This window comes from Acomys russatus, chromosome 7 (genome assembly GCF_903995435.1).
Source record: "Acomys russatus chromosome 7, mAcoRus1.1, whole genome shotgun sequence".
Taxonomy (NCBI): domain Eukaryota; kingdom Metazoa; phylum Chordata; class Mammalia; order Rodentia; family Muridae; genus Acomys; species Acomys russatus.
Window position 1 is genome coordinate 38,713,507 of NC_067143.1, and position 22,423 is coordinate 38,735,929.

General features: G+C 46.4%; 1 protein-coding gene across 1 annotated transcript in view; it reads right to left on the reverse strand.

Annotated features, from left to right (window-relative positions):
- Positions 1-22,423, reverse strand: part of Cemip (cell migration inducing hyaluronidase 1) — a 71,647-nt gene that overhangs the window by 43,731 nt on the left and 5,493 nt on the right. Inside the window, exons 3-10 of the mRNA XM_051148861.1 lie at positions 21,960-22,098; positions 20,636-20,872; positions 17,369-17,548; positions 14,492-14,562; positions 12,879-12,974; positions 12,130-12,251; positions 8,398-8,530; positions 7,471-7,662 (exon numbers count right to left, since the gene is read on the reverse strand). Of these exons, the coding sequence (XP_051004818.1) occupies positions 7,471-7,662; positions 8,398-8,530; positions 12,130-12,251; positions 12,879-12,974; positions 14,492-14,562; positions 17,369-17,548; positions 20,636-20,872; positions 21,960-22,098 (1,170 nt within the window). The remainder of the gene's footprint in view (positions 1-7,470; positions 7,663-8,397; positions 8,531-12,129; positions 12,252-12,878; positions 12,975-14,491; positions 14,563-17,368; positions 17,549-20,635; positions 20,873-21,959; positions 22,099-22,423) is intronic.

Sequence of the window (22,423 nt, forward strand, 5' to 3'; positions counted from 1 at the left end):
TATTCCAGCTCATGCTGTCCTGGGCCACAGGGCCCCCAGTCCCTCCCAGTCTTTGTTCCAGAGTGCCTTGTAGGTCTACTGTAGCTGGTTCAGGCCTTCCCTGAAGGAAGAAGTCCACAGACCTAATCTCCAGCCTTCCTCCTGTACTTTACATGTGTCAGACCTGCACAGTGGCCTACAGACCCTGCAGAGTCCTCACACACACACCTTCTGGGACTTTCTTATATGTCTGTTTTTGCCTGAATCCATCTTCCTTTCCTCTATTCTTTGTCAGTGGAAAGCCTCTACTCTATTGTCTGGTCTCCCAAAGTATGCCAGCTCAATATGCAGAGTACTGGGATTTCTTACAAAGTTTCTGTCCCCAAGAGCATCTGGAATCCTGGTCTTCTGGGTCCCAGGCCTCCAGCCATGAGTGATGGGTATAGAGGGAAAATGGGCTGCTACTGCCCATAAACACGTCAAGCCATGTAATGGGCATTCCTCTAGGTCCTGAGAGGTATAGCATAGAGCTGGCTTCCCAGAAAATGTCCCCAGAGAGCTAGACTTATTTTGGGAACACATGGCACAATGAGCAACTGGCTCAGTCACAGCAGCCCTGCTCCTGTGGAATAGACCAAGGTGGATGGAGCAGACACTCTGGCTCTTGGTGGGCTCATCCCTCTCATCCCCATATATCCTCTTCAGCTCCTCTCTGGCTGGGGCTGCCTACTGAAGGCCTTTGTCACCTGAGTCTCAGAGTTCCCATCCACCTGGTTGCCCCTACCAAGACAGTCATCCTCCACATGGTCTGAGCCAGGCTGTGTGACTCAGCTTGCAGTAGAGTCCTGGAGCCTATAGTTTAAGTTCCCTGAACCTTGGTCCCTTCATCTATGCAGCAGAGATAAAAATAGCTTGCATCACAAAAGGTAGCTAGATCATTAAGTTAGATAATCCATAGAGTGTGCTTAAACAGCCTTGGGCACATGGCTAAAGGCCAGTATGACAGAAATGACATTTGCAGCTGTCAGGGCTATTGTCTCCAGAGCTTCACCAGCGACAGGAACTGATGGACAGCTGGTTTCAGAGCTTCCTTTGTATCATGGGGGAAGCAGGGCACGGGAGACTTCAGGTAGCTGGAAGGGCTTGTATTTATCTGACTCCAGTGGACTAAGGAAATGCAGATCCTACTGAGAACTGGAGGAATTTTGCAGCCACAGCCACCACCACCCTCACAAGGCTCCTTATCAGAACTTTTACAATGGTTGCTTCTGTCCACAGTGCAAGCAGTTATCTCTCCTTGTTGCTTTCACAGGCCACTCCCAGGGACGATACCAGGGAAGTGGTGCGCCTGATTTCTGTCATCCCTTCCTGCCTGTGGAGTTCTCCCACAGCCCTCCACCTCTCCTCATTCTTGCAGCACTCACACGTGCAGGCTGGCCAGGTCAGAATTATTCTGAGTGACTTAAAAAGAGACTTGGGCCCACGAGGAAAGGAGGATGGCACCTGGGGTATAGAGGGGCTCTAACCACTAGTATTTTCTGGGTTTATCCACAGGCACCTGATATGGCATCCCAATATCATATTCAGCAAACCTCCACAGGCCACGCACAGAACCAGGCACCCGCAAGAGCAAGAGAAGAGTAAACCACAAACACCTTCTCTGGGAGACAGACCTGACACGCGTTTGTAGGTTAGATCCAGTAGACTCCAGGGAGGAGGGAAGGGCAGAGACTGAATTGTCCTCCTCATACCATTGGGGGCAAGGACTTGTCCAGAGGGACAATAATAGCCCAGGACTCTTGTGGCCATTTCAGATGGAGATGTTAGGATTAGGTACCTTAGTGGAAGATAAAGCAGCATATGTAGGTTTGCAGTTGGAGCTGGGAGTTTGAAAGGTACTGGCTTGCTTAGTCTATGCTAGCACTGCTCACAAGGACATCCTGTGACAACGAATCCCATGCTGTTCTACGTGTTAGCCCATGTGACTTTCAAACACCTAAAATCTCTCTACTGTAAGGCACAGGATGAAATTTTATCTAACCACAATTAAATTTGAAACAGCTCCATGTGGAGATTGTGGACTTAGATATTGGGTTTCCATAACCTCAGTTTTCTCATCTGCTTCACGTATAAAACAGGAACTGCCAGATGCTGAGAGTCTCACAAAGAAGGGACAGGTGGACCTGTAAAGTACTAGGACTATGATGGGCAACGGTGCTCATTCTAAGTGGTGGTGGTGGTAGTTTAAAGTGTGGTGGTGTTTATAAGACAATGCAGCAAAGTGGCAAGAGAAAGGGGGAAAAAAAAACCCCAAGGGGCATATTTCAACTGTCACAGCCACATCAAAAGTGCTGGGAGTCATACTGTGGCTGGCAAAACTCTGAAAAAAAAAAATTTTAGGTGAGTCATATATTTCCAGCACTTTCTCACCCTCATCTGTTTCTCATCAGCAAACCCTGAAAATGCAAACAGGGTTGTTTACTGGAATTGGGGGTGGGGTCTATCAAGGCGGGGAGGATCCAGGAAGAATGTGTTGCTCTCTGCAGCCAGACTGAGGAGGTGACCCTGGCAGAATGCAGCAGGTGGGAGATGAACGCAGGTACAGAAAGGGATGGACAGGTAGGGTCCTCACTCTATGTTAGTGGGGGATGGAGAACCAAGAATGGACTTTGGGAAGAGGAGCAGAGGTGCCTTCTCGGAATAGACAGACGGACAGACAGCTGTGCCTGCACTCTTCCCCACCTGAGGCTTTTGTGACACTGCTCAAGAAGGGCTGTTTCAATGGGGACCCAAAGCTTCTAAGCAGAGTGGATGGCCCACTCTTAGTAGGCAGTGGGAGGCTGAGCGTGGAGCTGGAGAAGCATCCTTCAATGGTAAAGCAAGGAACTTGGGGAAATGAAGAAAGTTTAGCATCGTCTCCACTCAGGTTTTCACCCTTTAGAACTTGGCCATCAAGAGGCCCCCTGATACCCATGGTCCAGCCTGAGTACATTCTTGAGGCAGTTGGTTAGTTTGGTAACATTCTGTCAGGAGCAGAAGCCCTCGGCATGAACACCCACTCCTGCTCAGGTAGTGTGCCCACATGCCTTCCTTTATAGCAATACTTCTTTTTCCTAGCCACCTTGTCATCTTCTCCCAGCTCCCTGCTCGATCTTCAATTCCTTGGGAAAGTACCATGCCTACTTCTACTGAACAGAATCCCTCCTCCCTACGCCCGGCTCCTCACACAGCTTTCTTTTGTAGCTATTGTAGCTGGAGTCTTATTGTTATCGGACCAACTCTTTGATGGATGCCGTTCTCCCTGATAAGATGCAGCTTCCCTGAGGGCAGGGAATAGTGTCTGACTTGCTTACCACGGCACCTGGATGCAATGCCTGGCACCTGCGATATGCTCAGGGACCTCTGTGTGTGTAGATGGTAAAGTGTTCTATCCCTCTCTCTGTCCCCACAGAGGCAGAGCCTAGGTTGCCTGCCCATCCCACACCTAGAATCACAGGGATCTCTAGAAAGTCACTGCAGGCTGTCGCAGAAGTGAGTGGTGCTTAGTAATGATGATAGAGGTTTCTTTCTCCTCCACAATGAATGCCATGGCCCTGGAGGTCCCAAATGCCAGAAATGGCAAACCGAGGCACACAAGGTCCACCCACTTGTGATCAGCTACGCTCCTTCCATCTTTCCTGCACTGAGGATTAGCTGCTAAGGCATTGCAGGCAGAGCTGTGGAGAAAATGGCTCAGTGGTCAAAGCACCCACCACACAAGTATGAAGACTCAAGTTCAGTTCCCAGAACCTATGTAACTGCTGCTTGGGTGTGGCAGCCCACTTATATAATTCCATTACTCAGAAGATGGGAATTGGGGGTCCCTGGAACAAGCTAGTTGGTAAGACTGGCTGCATCAGCAAGCTCTGGGTTCAGTAAACAGGAGAATGATAGAGGATGACTCCCAATGTGAACCCTGGGCCACCACACATGCATGCACACCCTCCAACATATGCCCAAACATATGTGAGCATGCATACACCATAAGCACACTAAACACACATATGCATAGGAAGAATAAAAAGAATTGCTGTGGCTGGTGCTAACAGTACTTCCAGCAAGCTAGGTGTGGTGGCCTTGGGATCCTAGTCTTGGGAGGTGGAGGCAGGATTGTGAGTCGAGGCCATCCTGGGCCATATTAGTGAATCCTTATCTTTACAAATGGGGACGCAGCTAATAACCAGGTGCTTGATTCTACAGTCTGCACTTTTTTGCCTCTACCAAACAAGACAAAGCCAAAAAATGCCTTTTGCAGAATGTATCCACAGATTTTGTCCAGCATCTCATCCCCTTCTAGTATGAAGAACCAAACTGCGAATAGCCCCACCTAGAGACAGTATCCTTTCATAGAGTCAAGTTCATCTCATCATGCTGTGTGTTATGGATGATGAACAAGGTAAACTCTTGAAGCTCAGGGCTAAGAGAAAGGTGAGCTTCTAGATCTGTCTCCTTCTTTTTCTTGAATACAGATAAGTTTCTCTGCTCTGGGTGCCAGGAAGCTCAGAGAAAGTTTTTATGGCTTAAGTCAGCCATTTGTGCTGACCTGTTTTTTCCACTACGTTACTTAGACTTTTATCATCCAGATTAATTTTTTTCACTTCGCTTCTTTCTTCAGGGGTGTCAGATTGATCTAGACTTACTTAGGAGATGCCCCAAAGCCTTTCTTAAAGAGTGTAGCAGTTCTCAGGAGGCAGAGGCAGGAGGATTGCTGTGAGTTTGAGGCCAGCCTGGGCTACACAGCAAGTCCAGGATAGCCAAGGCTAAATAGAAAAATCCTGTCTTGACAAAAATAAGTGTATAGCAGTTTATACATCGTCACTTAAACAGGATCTCTTGCCTTGCAAACATCTCTTCATGTAGATTTAACCTGCCCACTGCTACCTCCTTCTCTTTCTCTAGCCATACCCCCAAATTAGCATCTCGCTAAAAATGTGTCTTTTGCAGACTGCAGTCCTAGAATTGGTACCTTGGGATTCCAGCTGTGCACTGCCTCAGACATCTGGCAGGCAGGGCAGTTTTCTCCAAGAACAAATTCAGGAGCTGGAACTCCGTAACTGCTGCTCACTTCACTAAAGTAAGGCTCCTCAAATTCTTCCTTGGGTACTCCCCAACCAGGCAAGTTGTTTTGAGTTGTAGCTTCTGAAGGCTTATTTCTACAACACTAGACATTTGAAATATATTGGCTGTGCATTCTCAATGCTCAGTCTTCTTATCAGGATTGGGCTACTTCCCCAGGTGATAGTCAGAACATCCAGTATTGAGTCTCCTCCCTCTGGTAGGTCACTCCAGTTTTCCATTAAGAAATAATCCTTTGGGGCTGGAAAGATGGCTCAGAGATTAAGAGCACTGACTGCTCTTCCAGAAGTCCTGAGTTCAATTTCCAGCAACCACATGGTGGCTCACAACCATTTATAATATGATCTGATGCCCTCTTCTGGTATGCAGGTATACATGTAGGCAGAGCACTGTATACATAAATAATAAGTAAATAAATCATGAGAAGAAGAAGACGAAGAGGAACAAGAAGAAGAAGAAGAAGAAGAAGAAGAAGAAGAAGAAGAAGAAGAAGAAGAAGAAGAAGAAGAAGAAGAAGAAATGATTGCCTTAACTCAAGGCAATCTAAGGATTTCCGGTGAAGGTCTTGACCTCTCAAAGAAGCCACCAGCCTAGCCAGATGCCCTCTCCCTGGACAATGGCTATACAGCATGATGTCCCAGGGTCTAGGAATGCTTCCTAAAGACAGGGGTGTCTAGAGATGTTGCCAACCCAGGCTTTCAAGGTTGCCCTGCTGAGTCTTTTGCAGCTTTGTTCTTCAGTATCTAGTTTGTTTGTTTGACATGAATGGCCTGCCCATCAAGTCCTTTCTTGTTTCAGATAGTCAAGTTAAATTCTGCTGCTTACAATCCAATGACAGACATTTTCCAAGAGCAATTGACGTTATGTGTAAGGTCTCTATGGTGGTTTAATAGGAATGGCCCCACAGGCTCATATATTTGAATGTTTGGTCATTAGAGTGTGGCCCTATTTGAGAAGGAATAGGAGGAATGGCCTTGTTGAGTAGGTGTAACCTTGTTGGAGGAAGTGTATTACTGGGGGTGTACTTTGGGCTTTCAAATGCTCAAGCCAGTCCTAGTGTCATTCTTTTTTCCTGCTGCCTGTCAATCCAGACGTAGAACTCTCAGCTACCTCTCCAGCACCATGTCCACCTGCATGCCACCACACTTCCCACCATGGTGATAATGGAGAAAACCCCTGAGCTGCAAGCCGGGCCCTAATTAAATGCTTTCCTTTATAAGAGTTGTCTTGGTCATGGGGTCTCTTCACAGCAATAGAACATTGCCTAAGACAGTCTCTTTTGCTCTCTAACCATCTGTGATTCTGCTAATATCAGAAAACATAAAATAGAGGGCATACAAGTTTCTTCAGGAGAGGAAAAAAGGAAGCTCAAAATGAAAAAAAAAAAAAAAAAAAAAAAAAAAAAAAAGACACCCAAAGTGTTAAGGTAGACTAAAATATTTTCAAACAAATGGATCATTCTATCCTTTCAATCTCAGTGAGAAAAATGGGCTGTTCTGGCCATTCATGCTGGCCTTGACCATGGGCTGCCCACAGTATTGACCAGTGTGTTTTGGCCAGCAGACTGTGCTATCAGACTGTGTGAGTTTTGTTTAATTTTTCTGAGTTCACTTTGTTTTCTTTCATTTTGAAAGCAGTTGTTATCCTGAATCCCAGGTTTGCCTGGTACTCACTATGTATCCCTGGCTGGCCTCAAATTCATAACAATCCTCCCTTTCTGGTATCCCAAGTTCTAGAATTCTAGGTATAAGCTAGTATGCCCAGAATAAGCCAGTTCTAAGCCCAGGTCTTAGCAGTTGTCCATTCTCCCCTTCCCTCTATAGTGATGAGAAGGAAGTGTCTGGGAAAGACTGAAATTGTATGGAGCCTATCTGAGCCCAGCTTCCAGCCTGGAGCTAGGCTCAGCCTAGATGGGCTTAAGCCTAGTGCCATGATAGTGTCCCCCAAAGTCTCATAAGTTAAAGCTTTGCTATGAGCCTGCGGTGTTATTAGGGTAGGTCCCAGTGAGAACAGGTTAGATCACTGGGAGCATGTCCTTGAAGGGGATGCTGGGACTCTGACATCCTCCTCTTTGTTTCCTGGATGCCACAAGACAAGCAATTTCCATCATCACTAGCTCTTGCCCCCAAACAATGGGGCGAAGAAACCATGAACTGAAGCTTCCAAAACCATGAGCCAAAATAACCCTTTCTTCTTAAGTGAATGTATTTCAGATATCAGTTAGGCTACCTGCCTAGACGATGTATAGATGCACCAATAAGGAAACCAATGCTTGCTGTGGGAATCTTATTGTTTTCTTTGTTATGTGGCGTTCTGAGAATAGCTCATAGTTACAGATCTCCTCTGCAGCCCAGACAGAAGTGAGGGAATGCTTACCTGCCACTCTGACCTGGGTAGAGGTACAAGCTTTGCAGGGAAGCACCCGGAACTCTTCTGCCTGATACATTGAGTAGTCAGTGCTGGCCACGACTAGGGTGTCTCCAGGCCTCCATGACTGCACGTTGTCCACCAGACTCAGGATGGTGCTGTTGACATTGGTGTCGATGCTGACCGTGAGCTTGGGCCTCACTGTAACCCAAAACAGGAAGGACTCAGAAACAACCCTTTGCCTTCAACAAACATGTGGCTGCCCACCTCCTCCCCTTCCCTTCTGGAAATCGGTAAATGCCAGGTGTGCCTTTCCAAAACCCAAATCACCAGACTCTCTCTCATCCCAGTCTCAGTACTTACAGGTTTTTGAAGTCAACAAAAACCCAACCAAAAAAAAAAAAAAAAAAAAAGACCCATTCATTAGCTCTGGGCAGAGGAATTTTCCACTGACTTCTAAGCTGGTGTTCAATGTGCTGCCTCACCACACCCACTTTGCCCAAGATGTAAAACAAATATAGTCCCACTGTTATTTACAGTAGCCGTAAGCCCTACCCTCACTTCATCCCTAATGACTGCTTTCTCGAGATGCTGATTCCAGAACAAACCAACCATTTCCAGTCCTTTCTAAGGAGGATTGCCTGAGGAACAGGGTTTGAAATAACAGCACGGTAAGAGGCCAAGAGTCTGTGTCTGCCTTGTCTATCAGCACACTTCTAGAAAGGCTTATGACAAGGCAGAATATTGCTGTCTGCTTCTGACTCTAGAGACCATTTGGCTGTTCCTGAATTTGTGCCCAGACCACTCAGTAGGGGTGATTAAGGAAGTCTGATATTCAACACAGCTGACCCATGTCACAGTGCATAGCAGCCAGGTCCGGGATCAGAGCTCAGTTGTATTTCTAACCTGACAAGGACCCAGTATCTGCTTGCTTACCAGGTTTTCCACATAGGAACCGTACTCGGTAGCTGCGACAGGCTCGGCCCCGGGCGTAGCAAGCAAACCTGTAATCTTGGCCATTTTTGTAGACAACCTCAGTGCTAAGGGCGACTCCGTCCATTGTTGTGGCCTAAGAATGGAATGGAAATTACAGAGCAAAGGTACTTTTTTATGAAGAGGAAGAGCACTGGTTAATGCCCACAGCTTACAGCTGCAAGTCTAAAATTGTCCTCACTGTGAAACCCTATTTACAATAGCTGGGAACTATTATTGTCTTGGTGAGTTTTGTTTTAAGAAAGACAGTGTTAAATCTTGGAATGGAGGTGACGTGGCCTGGTTTCTGGGAGAGAGTCAGCTAGGTTTGTGATCTACCAGGAGGAATATGTTGTCTGGGGAAATTCATTGTGCATCATTGTGTACACATTTACAGGACCTTCACCACACACAGGCTCTCTCAGAACCCTGATGCACCCTATCCTACCACCATGAGTCCATGAAAGAAGCTGGTACTTATTTATGGAGGACCCACTCTGTTCAACCCACAGGTGCCCAAATGGGCTTCTACATCACACCAGGAGTCTTGGACGTCGCTGTGCCCAGGCTCTACTTTCAAATGTTGCCAGATATCTGATCCTATTGAGAACACCAAGATTGTGAACTGTAAAAACCTGTTTTTCGTTTGGTGTAGCTTAGGCCTAGCACACAACTTTAACTTAAGGACTTTCTATTTACTGTAAACAAGTCCTTGTAGTGTGGCTCAGCCCTAGCACACATCTTCAACCCTAGGTTAAGAGGCAGAGCAAGAAGCCAGCCGACAGGGTGTAAACAGAAAGGAAGGACTGAGAAGGAAGGGTATTTAAGGCAGCATGGAGAAGAAGGGCTTTGGCTTTTTCCTTCTGGGATGTGAGCGGAGTTAAGAAGGGCTTTTTCCTTCAGGGACATTGGCTGAGTACTTTCTTTGCCTCTCTGAGATAGCAAGATTTTCATCCCAGCATGTGGCTCCTGAGTCTTTATTGGCAAAATCAAACAACTGGGACTTTCTTTCTTATAACAAGATTCAAAGGCTGAGATTTGGTGAGTTTAGGCTATGGCCTGGACACCAGGACTTTAAAAGCTGCCCAGGTGGTTCTAACAGATAGGAAAGTTTGGGATCAAATCTTTCCATTAAAGACCTAAATCCATTGCATCCTCATCATGAAACTATGATATGTTAGTGGGTTTTAGAAATAAGAAAAATGTCAATGGGGGAGGTGGGCTAGGAGGGTGGGGTGGCACACACCATTAATCCCAGAAGACAGAGGCAGATGGATCTCTGTGAGTTTGAGGCCAGTCTGGTCTACAAAAAGAGTGTGAGGACAGCTAGGACTATTACACAGAGAAACCCTGTCAGAAAAAGAAAGAAAGAAGGAAAAGAAAAGAAAAGAAAAGAAAAGAAAAGAAAAGAAAAGAAAAAATATATCAACCAGAGATGAGTTTCGCTCCAAACATCCCAATTGAATCCCAAATTCATCTACCGTCAAAGCTCCCATTCTGGCTTTCAGATATGCCCAGCCTTTGTTCAAATGTCCTGTTTCCCCTCCCCCCAACCCTACCCCCCTGCATCCTTGAAAGTGAGGTTGCAGCTAACCAGGGATGCGAGGCAAAAAGCTACAAGGGCAGGACAGATTTTAGGAACAGGCTCAAAGGAGGATGCTTCCGGCCAGCTGGGGCTCATCCCAAAGCCAGGGTGTGTCCCTCTGCAGACTATGACTGTCATTCAAAGACATGCAATTTAGAAGAGCACCGTGGCCGTCTTTGGCACTGAAACCATGGAGACAGGCGTGGAAGAGGAAAGCATCACCAATGACAGGGAGGAAGCAAGACAGAGAGACAGACAGACAGACAGAGAGACAGAGAGAGATAGAGACAGACAGACAGACAGACAGACAGAGACAGAGAGAGAGACTTTTTAGGAAAGAGATTTAGACCTACTAGAACCAGCTTTGTTCCCAGGACAAAATCCAGTAACAATTTCAAGAGAACTGCTTAATTACACCCCCTCTCTTGTTTTTTGTTGTTGTTATTGTTGGTTGTTTGTTTTTGTTGTTTTGTTTTGGTTTTGATTTGTTTGGTTTTTCGAGACCGGGTTCTCTGTGTAGCCCTGGCTGTCCTGGACATGCTTTGTAGACCAGGCTGTCCTCGAACTCACAGAAATCCACCTGCCTCTGCCTCCTCAAGGGCTGGGATTACAGGAATGCACTATCATGCCCAGCTTTTCTGCTTTCTCTTAATGACCTCAGTGTTGGATAAGAAGAGTAAAAAGAGATCTATCACTACTAAATTGCAAGAATCTTTAAAGAAACATTATTATTAGCCATGCTTGCAGGTAATAAAATACTTAATAATATTATCATGATTAACAGTAAATCAAATTACTTTTGAGCAGGGCAGGGTGGCATTTGCCTTTACTCTCAGTACTCAGGAAGCAGAGGCAGGTGAATCTCTTTGCCAGCCTGGGCTACATAGTGAGTTCCATGCCAGCCAAGCATGGTGAGACCCTGTTTCAACTTTCTCCCCAAAGTTTATTATTATTATTATTATTTATTTTATTTTTTATTTTTTTTGGAATAAAATATGTCGAAGACACTCAAACAGCCATGTATTGAATCAGTAAGTCCATGGAACCAAATTGTGAAAGAGCCATTTATGAGCTCTAGTTTTGCATTGAGCCATAAAGTCAAATAATCTGATGAACATCTACAGCAAGAATGTGCACAGCACAGGGCTGTAATGACCTTCACTCTGAGGGTGGTACAGTACAGAGCCCACCCCGAGGAGCCATGCCACCCGGAAACTTGTACTCTGAACACTCTAATGTAGATCGCCCAAAGCTGTCAGTGATGTGGGCGGGAGCCTTCTCAGATAGCTCAGACGTCTCTGGCTTCCAGAAGCATTTTCCTGGTCACCAACTCTATGCCAGCAACTCTGCAGTGACAATGACAATCCTCTTGCCATTTCTCACTTTCCCAGTACCTTCTCCAGTCCTTTGAAGGCCATAGATGTCCATCCCCCTCTGTCCCAGAGGACCTGACTGTGTCTATGTGGAACAGATGTCCCAGAGCCTGTATCAGATGCAGTCCTGGGCAGTGGGGGGTGGCGGCACAGCCATGAAAAAGGCTTCGTGAGTGCCATGAGCCCTGAGAAGCCGAGAGGCGATGGGCAACCATGGGGCAAAGATGAGTACAGGCTCTTTCATTTTGGTGTGGAGGCCATCCCCGCCACCCCCATCCAGGTAGAATAAATAAACCCTGAGTGGAGAACTTGTGAATACTCCAGGAAGGCTGGCATTTATGTACCTCAGGAGGGAGCAGAGCCCAGGGAATACTCTTCCTCTGGCCTGCTGGGATTGGGTTGTGCTTCAAATTCTATCTTGCCCACTGTGTGCTTGAGGGCCTACAGGGCATTAACACAGAGGTGAGCTTGGTGGGCCAAGCAAGACCCGGAAGCTGGAGCACTCTCTGCCATGGTAAGTGACAAGAGGGATAAGGGACTCAGAGGCAGGAGCTGGAGTCTTGGTTTGGGGCAGATATGGACCCTTTGCTTCCGTCTCTCAGGTGAGGGTAGTACAATCTGGATGAGCTGCTTGAGAGGAGGGAGGCATAGTGCCCAAGTGACAAGGAAAGCCCTGACCCACAGAGCCTTCTTCAAAGCAAAGCCTTGCACAGTCCTTGGCTGTTGTGAGGTTGGTACCTGTATGTCAATGGGTCGATTGCAGATCTTTCCTGGGTAAGCTGCTCGGAGATCTGAAATTTTCTCCCCACCTTTGCTCTGAGGTACCTTATCATGGTCAAACCAGTCCGTCCATTCCACATCTAGGCAGAAAGCAGAGATGAGGTCAGGCAGGAAACCATTCTTTTATTTATTTATTTATTTATTGCTCTCTTTAGACAAGGTTTCTCTTATAGTCCTAGCTGTCCTGGACACACTTTGTAGACCAGGCTGGCCTTGAACTCACAGAGATTCACCTGCCCCTACCTCTCAAGTACTGGAATTAAAGGCATACACCACTCTTAATGTTTTGTTATTACAAAAGAAAGGAACAAAATGGAGAGAAATAAAAACCTATCCATAAACCTGTCCACAAGGCCCATCACTACCATGGCTGCTTTCTGCAAGCCTGAGACACCTGCTTGGAGGCCAGCTTCTAATCCAGCGTCTGCCTGTGCTTCCTGGCCAACGCCATGACCTGGCATATTAAAAAAAAAAAAAAAAAAAACACTAAACGCCACAAATCCCTGTGGAGGTGCAATGCAAACCTTAACTGCTGGCGAGAGTTTGTCGACTATTCACCCAATGTGGTTTGGTTAATTAAAGACAGCTTCAGCTGCAGTTTCGTAGTTAATGCCCAGTAAGGTGTCTGAACTGGTGTGAGAAACGCTTGCTATTCCTAGCCTGTGCTGCTGCTATTACGTTTTACCAGTCTGTCTCACACAGCTCACCTTGAACCCATTCACTGGATGAAGAAACATTGAAGTGCTCGCCATGCTCTGTCTGGAACAGTTTGAAAACCCGGGCAGCGGCTGAGCCTTTGTGACCTATGAGAAAGACCCGATGTGTGAGGAAGCAAACAGACACCCCAACTCCATGATGGTGTTGAACTTACAGCAGAGAGGAAATCCCTACACCCTTGGACCTTTGTTTTGGTTTTAGTGTTTTGGTTTTGAGATTAGATATCAGCTAGCCCAGCCCAGGTTGGCTTTAAATTATGTAGCCAAAGATAATCTTGAATTTATCCTTCTTGCCTTCACCTCCCAATTGCAGGGGTTTCAGGTATGCACTACCAAGTCCAGTTCACAGTAGATTTTTTTTTTTTAACCCATGGATCTTGAACTCATTCTTTCTTTCTTTCTTTCTTTTTTTCTTTCTTTCTTCTTGATATTGAACCATTTCTTTCTTTCTTTCTTTCTTTCTTTCTTTCTTTCTTTCTTTTGGTTTTTCAAGACAGGGTTTCTCTGTGTAGCCTTGGCTGTCGTGGACTCAGTTTGTAGACCAGGCTGGCCTCGAACTCACAGAGATCCACCTGCCTCTGCCTTCTCAAGTGCTGAGATTACAGGTGTGCACCACTATGCCTGACATTAAAAAAAAAGATTTATTTATGCTTATGTATATAAATGCTCTATCTCCATGTACATCTTTCTGCATGCCAGAAGAGGGCATCAGATCTCATTATAGTTGATGAGTTGCCATGTTGTTGCTGGGAATTGAACTCAGTACCTTTGGAAGAACAGCCAATGCTTTTAACCACTGAGCTATCTCTCCAACCCACTGAACCATTTCACTAAGGATTGTTCCCCCGCTCCTATCTCGATTATTCTTGTCATCTGGATAGAGGTTACATCCATTGTTTTTCTTGTATGTTTCAGTTTTGAAAGCTCAGTTGCTGCCTGACAAATGAAGAGTTGAGAGAACCTGTCTTTTTCTCATGATCTGAGCTCTGCCCTGGGGATAGAACTAGCAGCACTCAACCCACTGTGTGATAAAGACCCTTTAGAGGGCTGTGGACATAGCTCAGATAGAGTGCTGGCTTAGCATGCATAGAGCCCTAGGCTTAGGCCCAGCATGACACAAGGAGTCACGGGGATGCACACCTGTAGCCTCAACACTCAGGAGATGGAGGTAGGAAGATCAGAAGTTCAAGGTCATCCTGTGCTATACACTGATTTTGAGGCCAGCCTGGGCTACTAAGACCCTGTCTTAAAAAACAGAGACCAAAACAAAAAACAAAACAAAAACAAAACAAACAAACAAAAAAGAAAAACCTTCCTGTGGTTTCTAGTCTATACTGTTCCTCTTGAAGCCATTTCCTAGCTTTTAGCTTTACTTTGTCAGTAAAGACTTCTTTGGAGAGGTTAAAATTCTACGGATAGATCTACTTTCCTCCAGTCTGGACCTTTGTCACTACTTCATAATGTAGTGAGTGAAGTGGCTAGATTCTTAGCTGGGGCCATGAAGATGGACAGCTATGTTCTGAGAGCAGCCTGTCACTCATAACCCACAGCCTCTGGTCAGGGAGACACTGGAGCGGACCTGGCCTTTCACCAACCACTATTACCATGGTATTCTATGTGGTCTTCAACTGAAGAGGAAGGATATCCTTTCACAGTGATGAAGCTCCAAGGGTGTCTGAAAAAAACAACAGAAAGTCATGTTTTTCACATGTCGGAGCCTGCACCTGGTCCAGCTCACAGAGTGAAGACACAGTTCCATAGCCCTGTCGCTTGAGATGCTAGAGGAATTTACCATGGGCTTCCTTTCCCCATAAAACAAGAACCTTTCTTTGCAAGCACGAGGCTACTTGCTTCCTCACCAGCCAGCTAGCCTGGGCATCTGCTCCCTGGAGACAGTTTGACTCAAAGTTGGCAAAGAGTGGGTATGAATCACAATCAAACAAACACGCCAACAACCCAACCGTGCCACCTGCCAAGCCCAATTAGATCCTGCAGCAAATATTGGAATGGTTGCAACAGAGGTGATTCCTCTCCTGCCCACTGCTTGAAAGGAGAGTGAACAAGGAAAATGGCGCAGGATACTCTGTAACCAGCCACTTAGCCCCTGCCTTGGATCTTAGAAAGGAATGACGTATGCCAGCCTGGTGATGGGGAGAGATGAAGAGGAAGGTTTATGATCTGGGAAGTTATATACCCTTTCCTTTGAGAGTGTACACTGCTCACAGGAAGGATTTTAGTGGTTTTTTTCTTCCCTAGCATGCTACATGCAGTGCTTGGGGTAAGGGCCTCACCCTGAGCACACCACCCTGGCATATTGGACGTCTATACTGAAGGGAACTGAGAGATGACAGAAATGACTCTCTCACCGTTCTCCCCAAAGTGGGTCAGAAGCCCTCCCTCCCATGAGAGAAACACCCTCTCTCAAGCTAAACAAAGAGGGCCTCGGGAAGAACCCCAAGTCTGTTCCCTACAGTTGGCCTATTAGAGAAAGACTTATCAGAGTTTTTCACTGTTCTCTACATGTCATGAAACTTAGTACAAAAATATTCAGGCTTAACTATTTAGATCTACGGCTTCCCTTTCCTTAGGAAGGCCTAGAGTCATGTCAAACTTAGCCTTCTCCTGAGAGCCAGGCTTTTGTTGAAAATTTTTCCATCTCTCAAGAACACAGCAAGCACCTCTCTATAATGAGGCACAAGATCTTGGTGTGAGTAGCGTTTGATTTTGCTTGGACCTCTTGCGTTGAGGAGTCACTACTAAAAAATGTCCAGCTGAGGTTGCAGACTCAGCTGCCACACTCTTACTTAAACCTTCCAATGGCTCCCACTGCCTTTGAGCAGAACCGAAGCTCATCAGCACGGAGTCGTTGCTCCTCCAGTGCCAAGCTTGCATCCTTGTCTTCCACACACCCCTCTCATATACACCACTACTTGGTCTTCCCCAACTCCTCCTGAGAGCCCCACACTCTCTCTCTCTAGGGCCATTGGCTTCACAGCAGTGGCTTGGCCTCCTCATAGCTATCACCCTGCACTCACCTCCCTGTGCCCACTATCTTGCTCTCTGTCACAAGTCTCACTCATCTCCCTCCGCTCATGCAAGCCTCAGCAGGCCCAGCCAAGCAAATCCCACCAGTACCTCCTCACTCTTTCCTGAATGAATAAATGAAGGGCCCCAGTCCCAGTCTATCTACTGGTTTTAGATGCTCAGCTCTCGTCACTCAAACATACTAAGGAGGGGTGATTATGTAACCCCGGCTTAACATGGCCAGAATGAAATGTGGAGGTTCCCATTGTTCCAATGGCAGTCTCATAAGGAGCAAACAGTCACCAACTGTGCCAGGCAGGGTGACAACTATGTTACTCATATTATCCCGTGGCACCTCTCCCAGCACTCTTTTGAGATAGATCCTGAGATACCCTATTTTACAGATGCAACAAATAAGCAAAGAGGATGAGTCACTTGCCTGTGGTCAAAGGCAGTGCAGCGCAGAGTCAAAGCCCGGCATCAGAAGCCAGGCCTTGGTCTCTGAGCCACCACAACCGTCTGCCGAGGCCCTTCAGTAGCTATTTCCTTCACAGCCCTTTCTCTCACCATAAATTAATAAGCTGACTTTTTGGTTTATAGTGTGGTGAAATGAAAGTGTGCTTGGCATTTGCCGAGCCCGCCATACCAAGATATCATTGCCACATTTGGATGCTTGAGCTTCCTGCCCCACTTTTCCCATCCAGAAGCAACAGCCAAAGAGTACAGCCTGGGATCTCAGATATCCCTTCTTGCCCAGAGGATCTCTGTCCAGCCAGTGAAATGACTTTGCAGGGAAAATGCTCTGACCATCTCTTGCTAAATTTCTTTGCAGGCTAGAAAAGGCTCTCGCCTGTATCTGAGGAGCTAAAGAACGGGGAATCATAATCTCAGACGGTCATGGGACAGTAGATCTCAAGGTGAGAGCTCGTTTATGGGATCAAAAGGTGTGTTGTTGTGTGCCAAACGCTTTCCTGCAGTTGTCAATGTGTGCACACGCCAACATCAGGCATGATGCTGCAATCCAAAGCAAGTAGGAGACATACCGGAACCTGTCAAAAGGCTCCTTTTCCTTGGGTGTTTATCTGGGTGGAGATAATTTGCATAATCCCTAAAACACCACCTGCCAATCCCTAAGGCACAACAGGAAGGAACCTTGAAGGGGTAAACAGACATTAGCTCCCCATCAGGGCTCTTTCTGCCTTGCTCATGTCAGGCACACTCAGTGTAAGGGACTGAGGAAGTAAGTCCTCATAGAAACCTGTGCATTGCAATAGTGGGCTTTTCCTGTCAGAAAGCTCAGGCTTCCTTTGAATACAAGCCCTGAGTTTGTCCAGGGTGGATGAGCAGTGTGCCTGCATGCCCCTGTGCTGTCATTCAAAGTCATGTGGAGCTGGAGACATAACCCTGGTTAGCATGGAATGTTTCAGTACAGTGGAGATGGAAGTGATGGGCAGTACCTAAATCCAAGGTGGAGGAAGTGCTTGCTGCCCAGTTTGGTCATTGCCTTCCGGGCTGTGTCATCCAGGTTTCTAGAACCTTCATCATTCACCGCGACAGAAAGGATCCTGCCATCAGGCACAGCATTCAAATACTGGACCAGACGTTCACTCTCTTTCTTGGATCTGTAAGTGTCAAACCTAAAAAGGGTAGAGAGAGTGAAGAGGTGGCTAGTCTTGGCAGCAGTCTGAAAGAGACAGAGACCCAAGTAGGCATCTGTTTCAGCAACTAAGATATTGTCCAAAGACCTTGAGAGCCTGAGTCTATAAACAAAGAAGCCTCCTCAAAGGGCAAGCGAGCATGGCTGTTTGGCTTGCCACACATAGATACTCAAGAAGGAAGGATTTAATTTGGACACCCTCATCATTTGTTGGATAAATGCCTCAGAAATAACTACAGTGGTAGAGAGCTTTGGTTAGGGCTCAGGCTTTTCACCTCCCTTTTCCTCCTGGGAGCTGGAGCTCATGCTTATTGGAGGGACGGGCATTAGGAGACAATCCAGACACCCGAGCAGCAGGGATTTCTATCTCTGATCCAGACCGAATCAACTCTTCAAAGTCCTTGGGAATGACAGCGAGGCTGCCTCCGGCCATGTCTCCCACCCTAGAGCAGCTCCTGTATATTTCAGAGTCACTAAATTGTTGTGTCTGATTCACACTGCAGTAGTGGTGTACTCTAACCATTGTGAATACTGTTGCATTCCTGCCTTTTCCTCATTCTTTCTCTTTTTAAAAACATTTTCATTCAATATAGTAAAAACTCTAATCAAGACATCCACTCTTTTAAGTAAGCTTTTAAGTATATAACACATTAGGGTTGACTACAAGTACGATGTTATGTAAGAATTGATCTTAAGTTTTAAAGATATAACACATTATGGTTGTTTACAAGTACAATATTATAGGAAATGGTCATCTCTTACTACGTGTGTGTGTGTGTGTGTGTTTCAGATTGAGATGGGTTCTCATTCTGTAGCTCAGGACATCCCACAACTCATAATATAGCAGAGACTGACTTTGACCTCAAAGAGACCCTTACCCTTCCAAGGGTTGGAATTACAGGAATGAGCCATCACATGGGGTTCTATGTTCCTTGTTGTTTGTTTTGTTTGTTTGTTTGTTTGTTTGTTTTGAGATTGAGGAGAGTGTATCCCATTATATTGATCAGGTTGGCCTTGAACTCCTGGGCTCAAGTGATCCTTTCTCAGCTTTCCAAGTAGCTAAGATATCAGATGCACACCTCCATGCCTGGCTAAAGTTGACCATCTCAAAACCGATGAAAATAAACCACACTCTTCCAAGTAAAATTTCCATAAGATACAAATATTTAAAACCAACAACTATACCTTGATAATAAGAAATCATAGAGGAAAACAACTGCTCCAGCATTACTAATCTAAAGTGGCAACTCCATAGAAAGGATATTTTTGTTAATAATTGATTTAATTTTGAAATTTTAATATAATTACATTATTTTGCCCCTTCCCTCTCATCACTCCAACTTCCCATGTACGTCCCCATTTGTCTCATTCAAATTTATGGTCTCTTTTTCTTTAAGTGTGTGTGTGTGTGTGTGTGTGTGTGTGTGTGTGTGTGTGTGTGTGTGTTTCTTAATACATAAATAGAACCTGCTCTGTCTGTATACTGTTACTCATATGTGTGTTTTCCGGGCTGACCACTTGGTATTAGGTAACTAATGGGCACGCTTTTCCCTGGGAAGACTATTCCTCCCACTCTCAGCATTCCTTGGTTTCCTGCAGCTCTCTCTGTAGGGTTGAGGCCTCCACCTCCCTCTTCCACAGGGCCATGTCTATTGGTGTCATCCTTGTTCTGACCAGATAAGGTTTTGTACAGTTACAATGGAAGGGATCTGTCTTGGAATTTAACAAACAAAATGTTCTAAAATGAATCCTGAAAAATAAGCGAGGAAGAATTAGAAAAAGACAAAGTACAACAGGACAGTGTGGTAACTGGGGAGGTGTGCTTCTCAAGTCTAGGCCTTCCCAGCTTGTCCCCATGGCCACCTCTTCTCAAAGTCCCATGACACCACATCCACATCTCCTTCAGAAGTCCTGCCTTCTCCCCTGACACCAACTCCACCAAAGCGCAGCCACCTTGAAGAGCCAACCCCAACTTTTTGCTCCTTCAGGCAAACTTGCCATGTGAATTTAACCTGCATTTGTTTGTGCTTATTAATCTTTCAGCTTTGGAATCCTTGAGGTCACCAGTGTTCTTTAAAGAAAGGAGGTGAAACAAGCAGGTAATCGTGTCACTCAGTTAACACCTGTTCCAGCTATCCCCTGGACTGCCAGCACTTTAGCTCCTCTCTGACTGGCCTCCACACTGAAGGTGGGCTATGTGACACTAATTCCTGCATCTGCTCCCCTGAGGGTCCCCGACTCTGCAGCTGCACCCACAGAGCTCTGTCTCTATTCATCTCCCCAGTTGTCTCCCCCGCAGGATCTTTTCTAGAGGGGGCCATGAAGCTCCTGAGGGAATAGGGCAGGTCCTGCTCTGCAGAACCGAGGTAGGTAGTCTCCAGAGGGAGGAAAGATTAGGAGGGAAGGTGAGGGATGAAGGAGCAGGATGCCTGCAGCTGCTCCAAAGTGGCCCTCATCTTCACCTCCACCTCTCACCTGGACCACTGCTAAGGTTGACAGTCATTGTTTTGCCTTCCACTATCCACTCATTTTCTTCACAGCCACCAGAATGTTCTTTTCAATTAGGTCATGCCTTTCTTCAAGACCTCAGATGGCTTTGCATCTCACTTAAAGTAGAAGTCACCTCTTTACTGCTGCTCCTCCATCCTTGTCTGCAGGTCTCCTTCATCTGAGAGTGCAGTGCTTTGGGTACCTCTGGCCCTTTGTACTTGTGTTGAACTTTTCTCTGACACTGGCCCACTCGGCAGTTCTCAGTTTACAGGCTACGCGGACACTCATGCTGGCCTTTTCTGATCACCTGTCTAAAGTGGCCCTGCTGGTTCCCTCTTACATTTCTGTCACCAGTTATTGCCACCTGAAACTTTGTGTGTGTGTGTGTGTGTGTGTGTGTGTGTGTGTGTGTGTCTACTTGCACACATTTGTGTAAATTCAGCTGTTGGGCAAATGCTTGGGAAAGAAGGCACATCTCCAGAGCAGGACTTCCATGCATGCCAGTCCCCAGGGAAGTCCCCTGGCTGGAGGAGTACCTGAACAAGTGAGCACAGGAGTAGAGGGAAGCCAACCTTACCGGTCAGAATGAACAACTGTTCCCGATTTGGCATCAATGACATGAACAATGACTCCACGGTGGCCCCAGCTCCTTTCAAAAAAATATCCTCCCTCCTGCATGCCACCAGGACGAAGGGTCTTGTTTAGAAATGTCCAGGAGAGCTTTTTCTGTCCGTGCAACTCAAGAGTGCCTCCTTTGCCCACTCCAATGTACTTTAGGCCATAGTAAGGGTCTGGCTGGATGCCTTCATCCGCTCTGTAAGAGAAGGACTCGAAAAGGTTGGTCGACATATCACTGTTCCCTGACTCCCGCTGTGGCCTCAGAGAGGCAGCTGCATTTTTGGTGATGCTATTAGGCCTGTGGAAAAACATTAAGAAGCTGACTTTCCCAAAGCAGAGTAAGAGTGGGCACACAGGGCAGCAGAAGTGCTTGGCAAACACTGCTCATTGCCACTGGCCTCAGCACGGTTTCTACCTCATCCTTTATTGGCTGTGGAGTCATAGGTACTTGCACTGGGTTCCTGTCTACACTCCAAAATTCTTGGCTATCACATCTTAGGACTTTCAATAGCTTAAAGATGGTTCACAGCCCAAAGGGAAAGCCACATGGAATTTTCCTGTGCCTTGTTGTTCTTGTTTTCTCTAAAATGGAAGCATCCTCTCCTGGAGTACGGAGGGATGTTCATAAGACTCAGAAACCTAAGGGAAGTCAGGAGCTCAGAAGGATCCCTCCCTGGGCTATACACAAGCAGTAAACAGCTGCTGAGGTAGAGGGGACTCTCCGGTGGTGTTGCCTGCCAGTTGGCCTGGAATCCAGGGATGCAGCTCTCCTGAGTCAGTACCCATGCTGAGGCTGCTTTTAGGTGATACAGTTATTTTGAATCACCTATTCCCTTAAAGGTAACCCCAAATAACCTTAAAGGTTCTCCAAAATAGACATGTGTAGAATTATTTCTCCGGTCTGTCTTTGGTGCCCTCTCTGGAGTAAATGCTTTTGTTCACCCCTCCCTATGAGACACTGCATGCTTGTCCTTCATTAGCACTAAGTAACCTCTTTCAGAGGCTCTTCAAATCACAGAATGACTGGAAAGCTGCTGAAAGCCTGTCAAAGACTTCTGTAATGCAGCCACTCCATCTATACAATGACGAACAACGCCCCTTGAGTACGTGCTTACCCATTCGCCACGCCTATCTTATTCATGGCTATGGTCTACCGGGGCACAACGGTGGTTCTAGTCAGTCCTCTATGGAAGTCTAGACTTCTCACCTCCCTCTCCTTTGGAAAACCTCTTTCCCATCAGACCCAACAGCAGTTCTTGACCCCCTAAGCAAGGTCACTCTACCTTCCGTACAGCACAATGCTGAAATTGCCCTCAAAAGGGCAAAGGGCACTCCCAGCATGCAGCTCTCCACCGTCATCAATCAAGATGTGCCGGGCGCGCAGCACGATGTGCTCGTGGTGGTCTTTGATGACAAGCTTCCCTGAAGAGAGAGAAATGGGTACATCTGAGAAAACAAGAATCTTAGGTAATGTTAATGCAGAGCCCAGAGCTGATTCCCTTCACCTCATCCTTTAGGCAAAGGGACGTCTTCTCAGTATTTCTGTGCCTACTGTCTTGCAGAAAATACTTTTCTCCATCATCTGCTTTGCAAGATATACACAGTAGTCATCTGGTTCATTGCCATTACCCCATGTTCTGAGTTTAATTACTAAGTGTGTTAAGGTAAGAATAATAGGTCTGGGGATGGAGAGATGGCTCAGAGGTTAAGAGCACTGTCTGCTCTTCCGGAGGTCCTGAGTTCAATT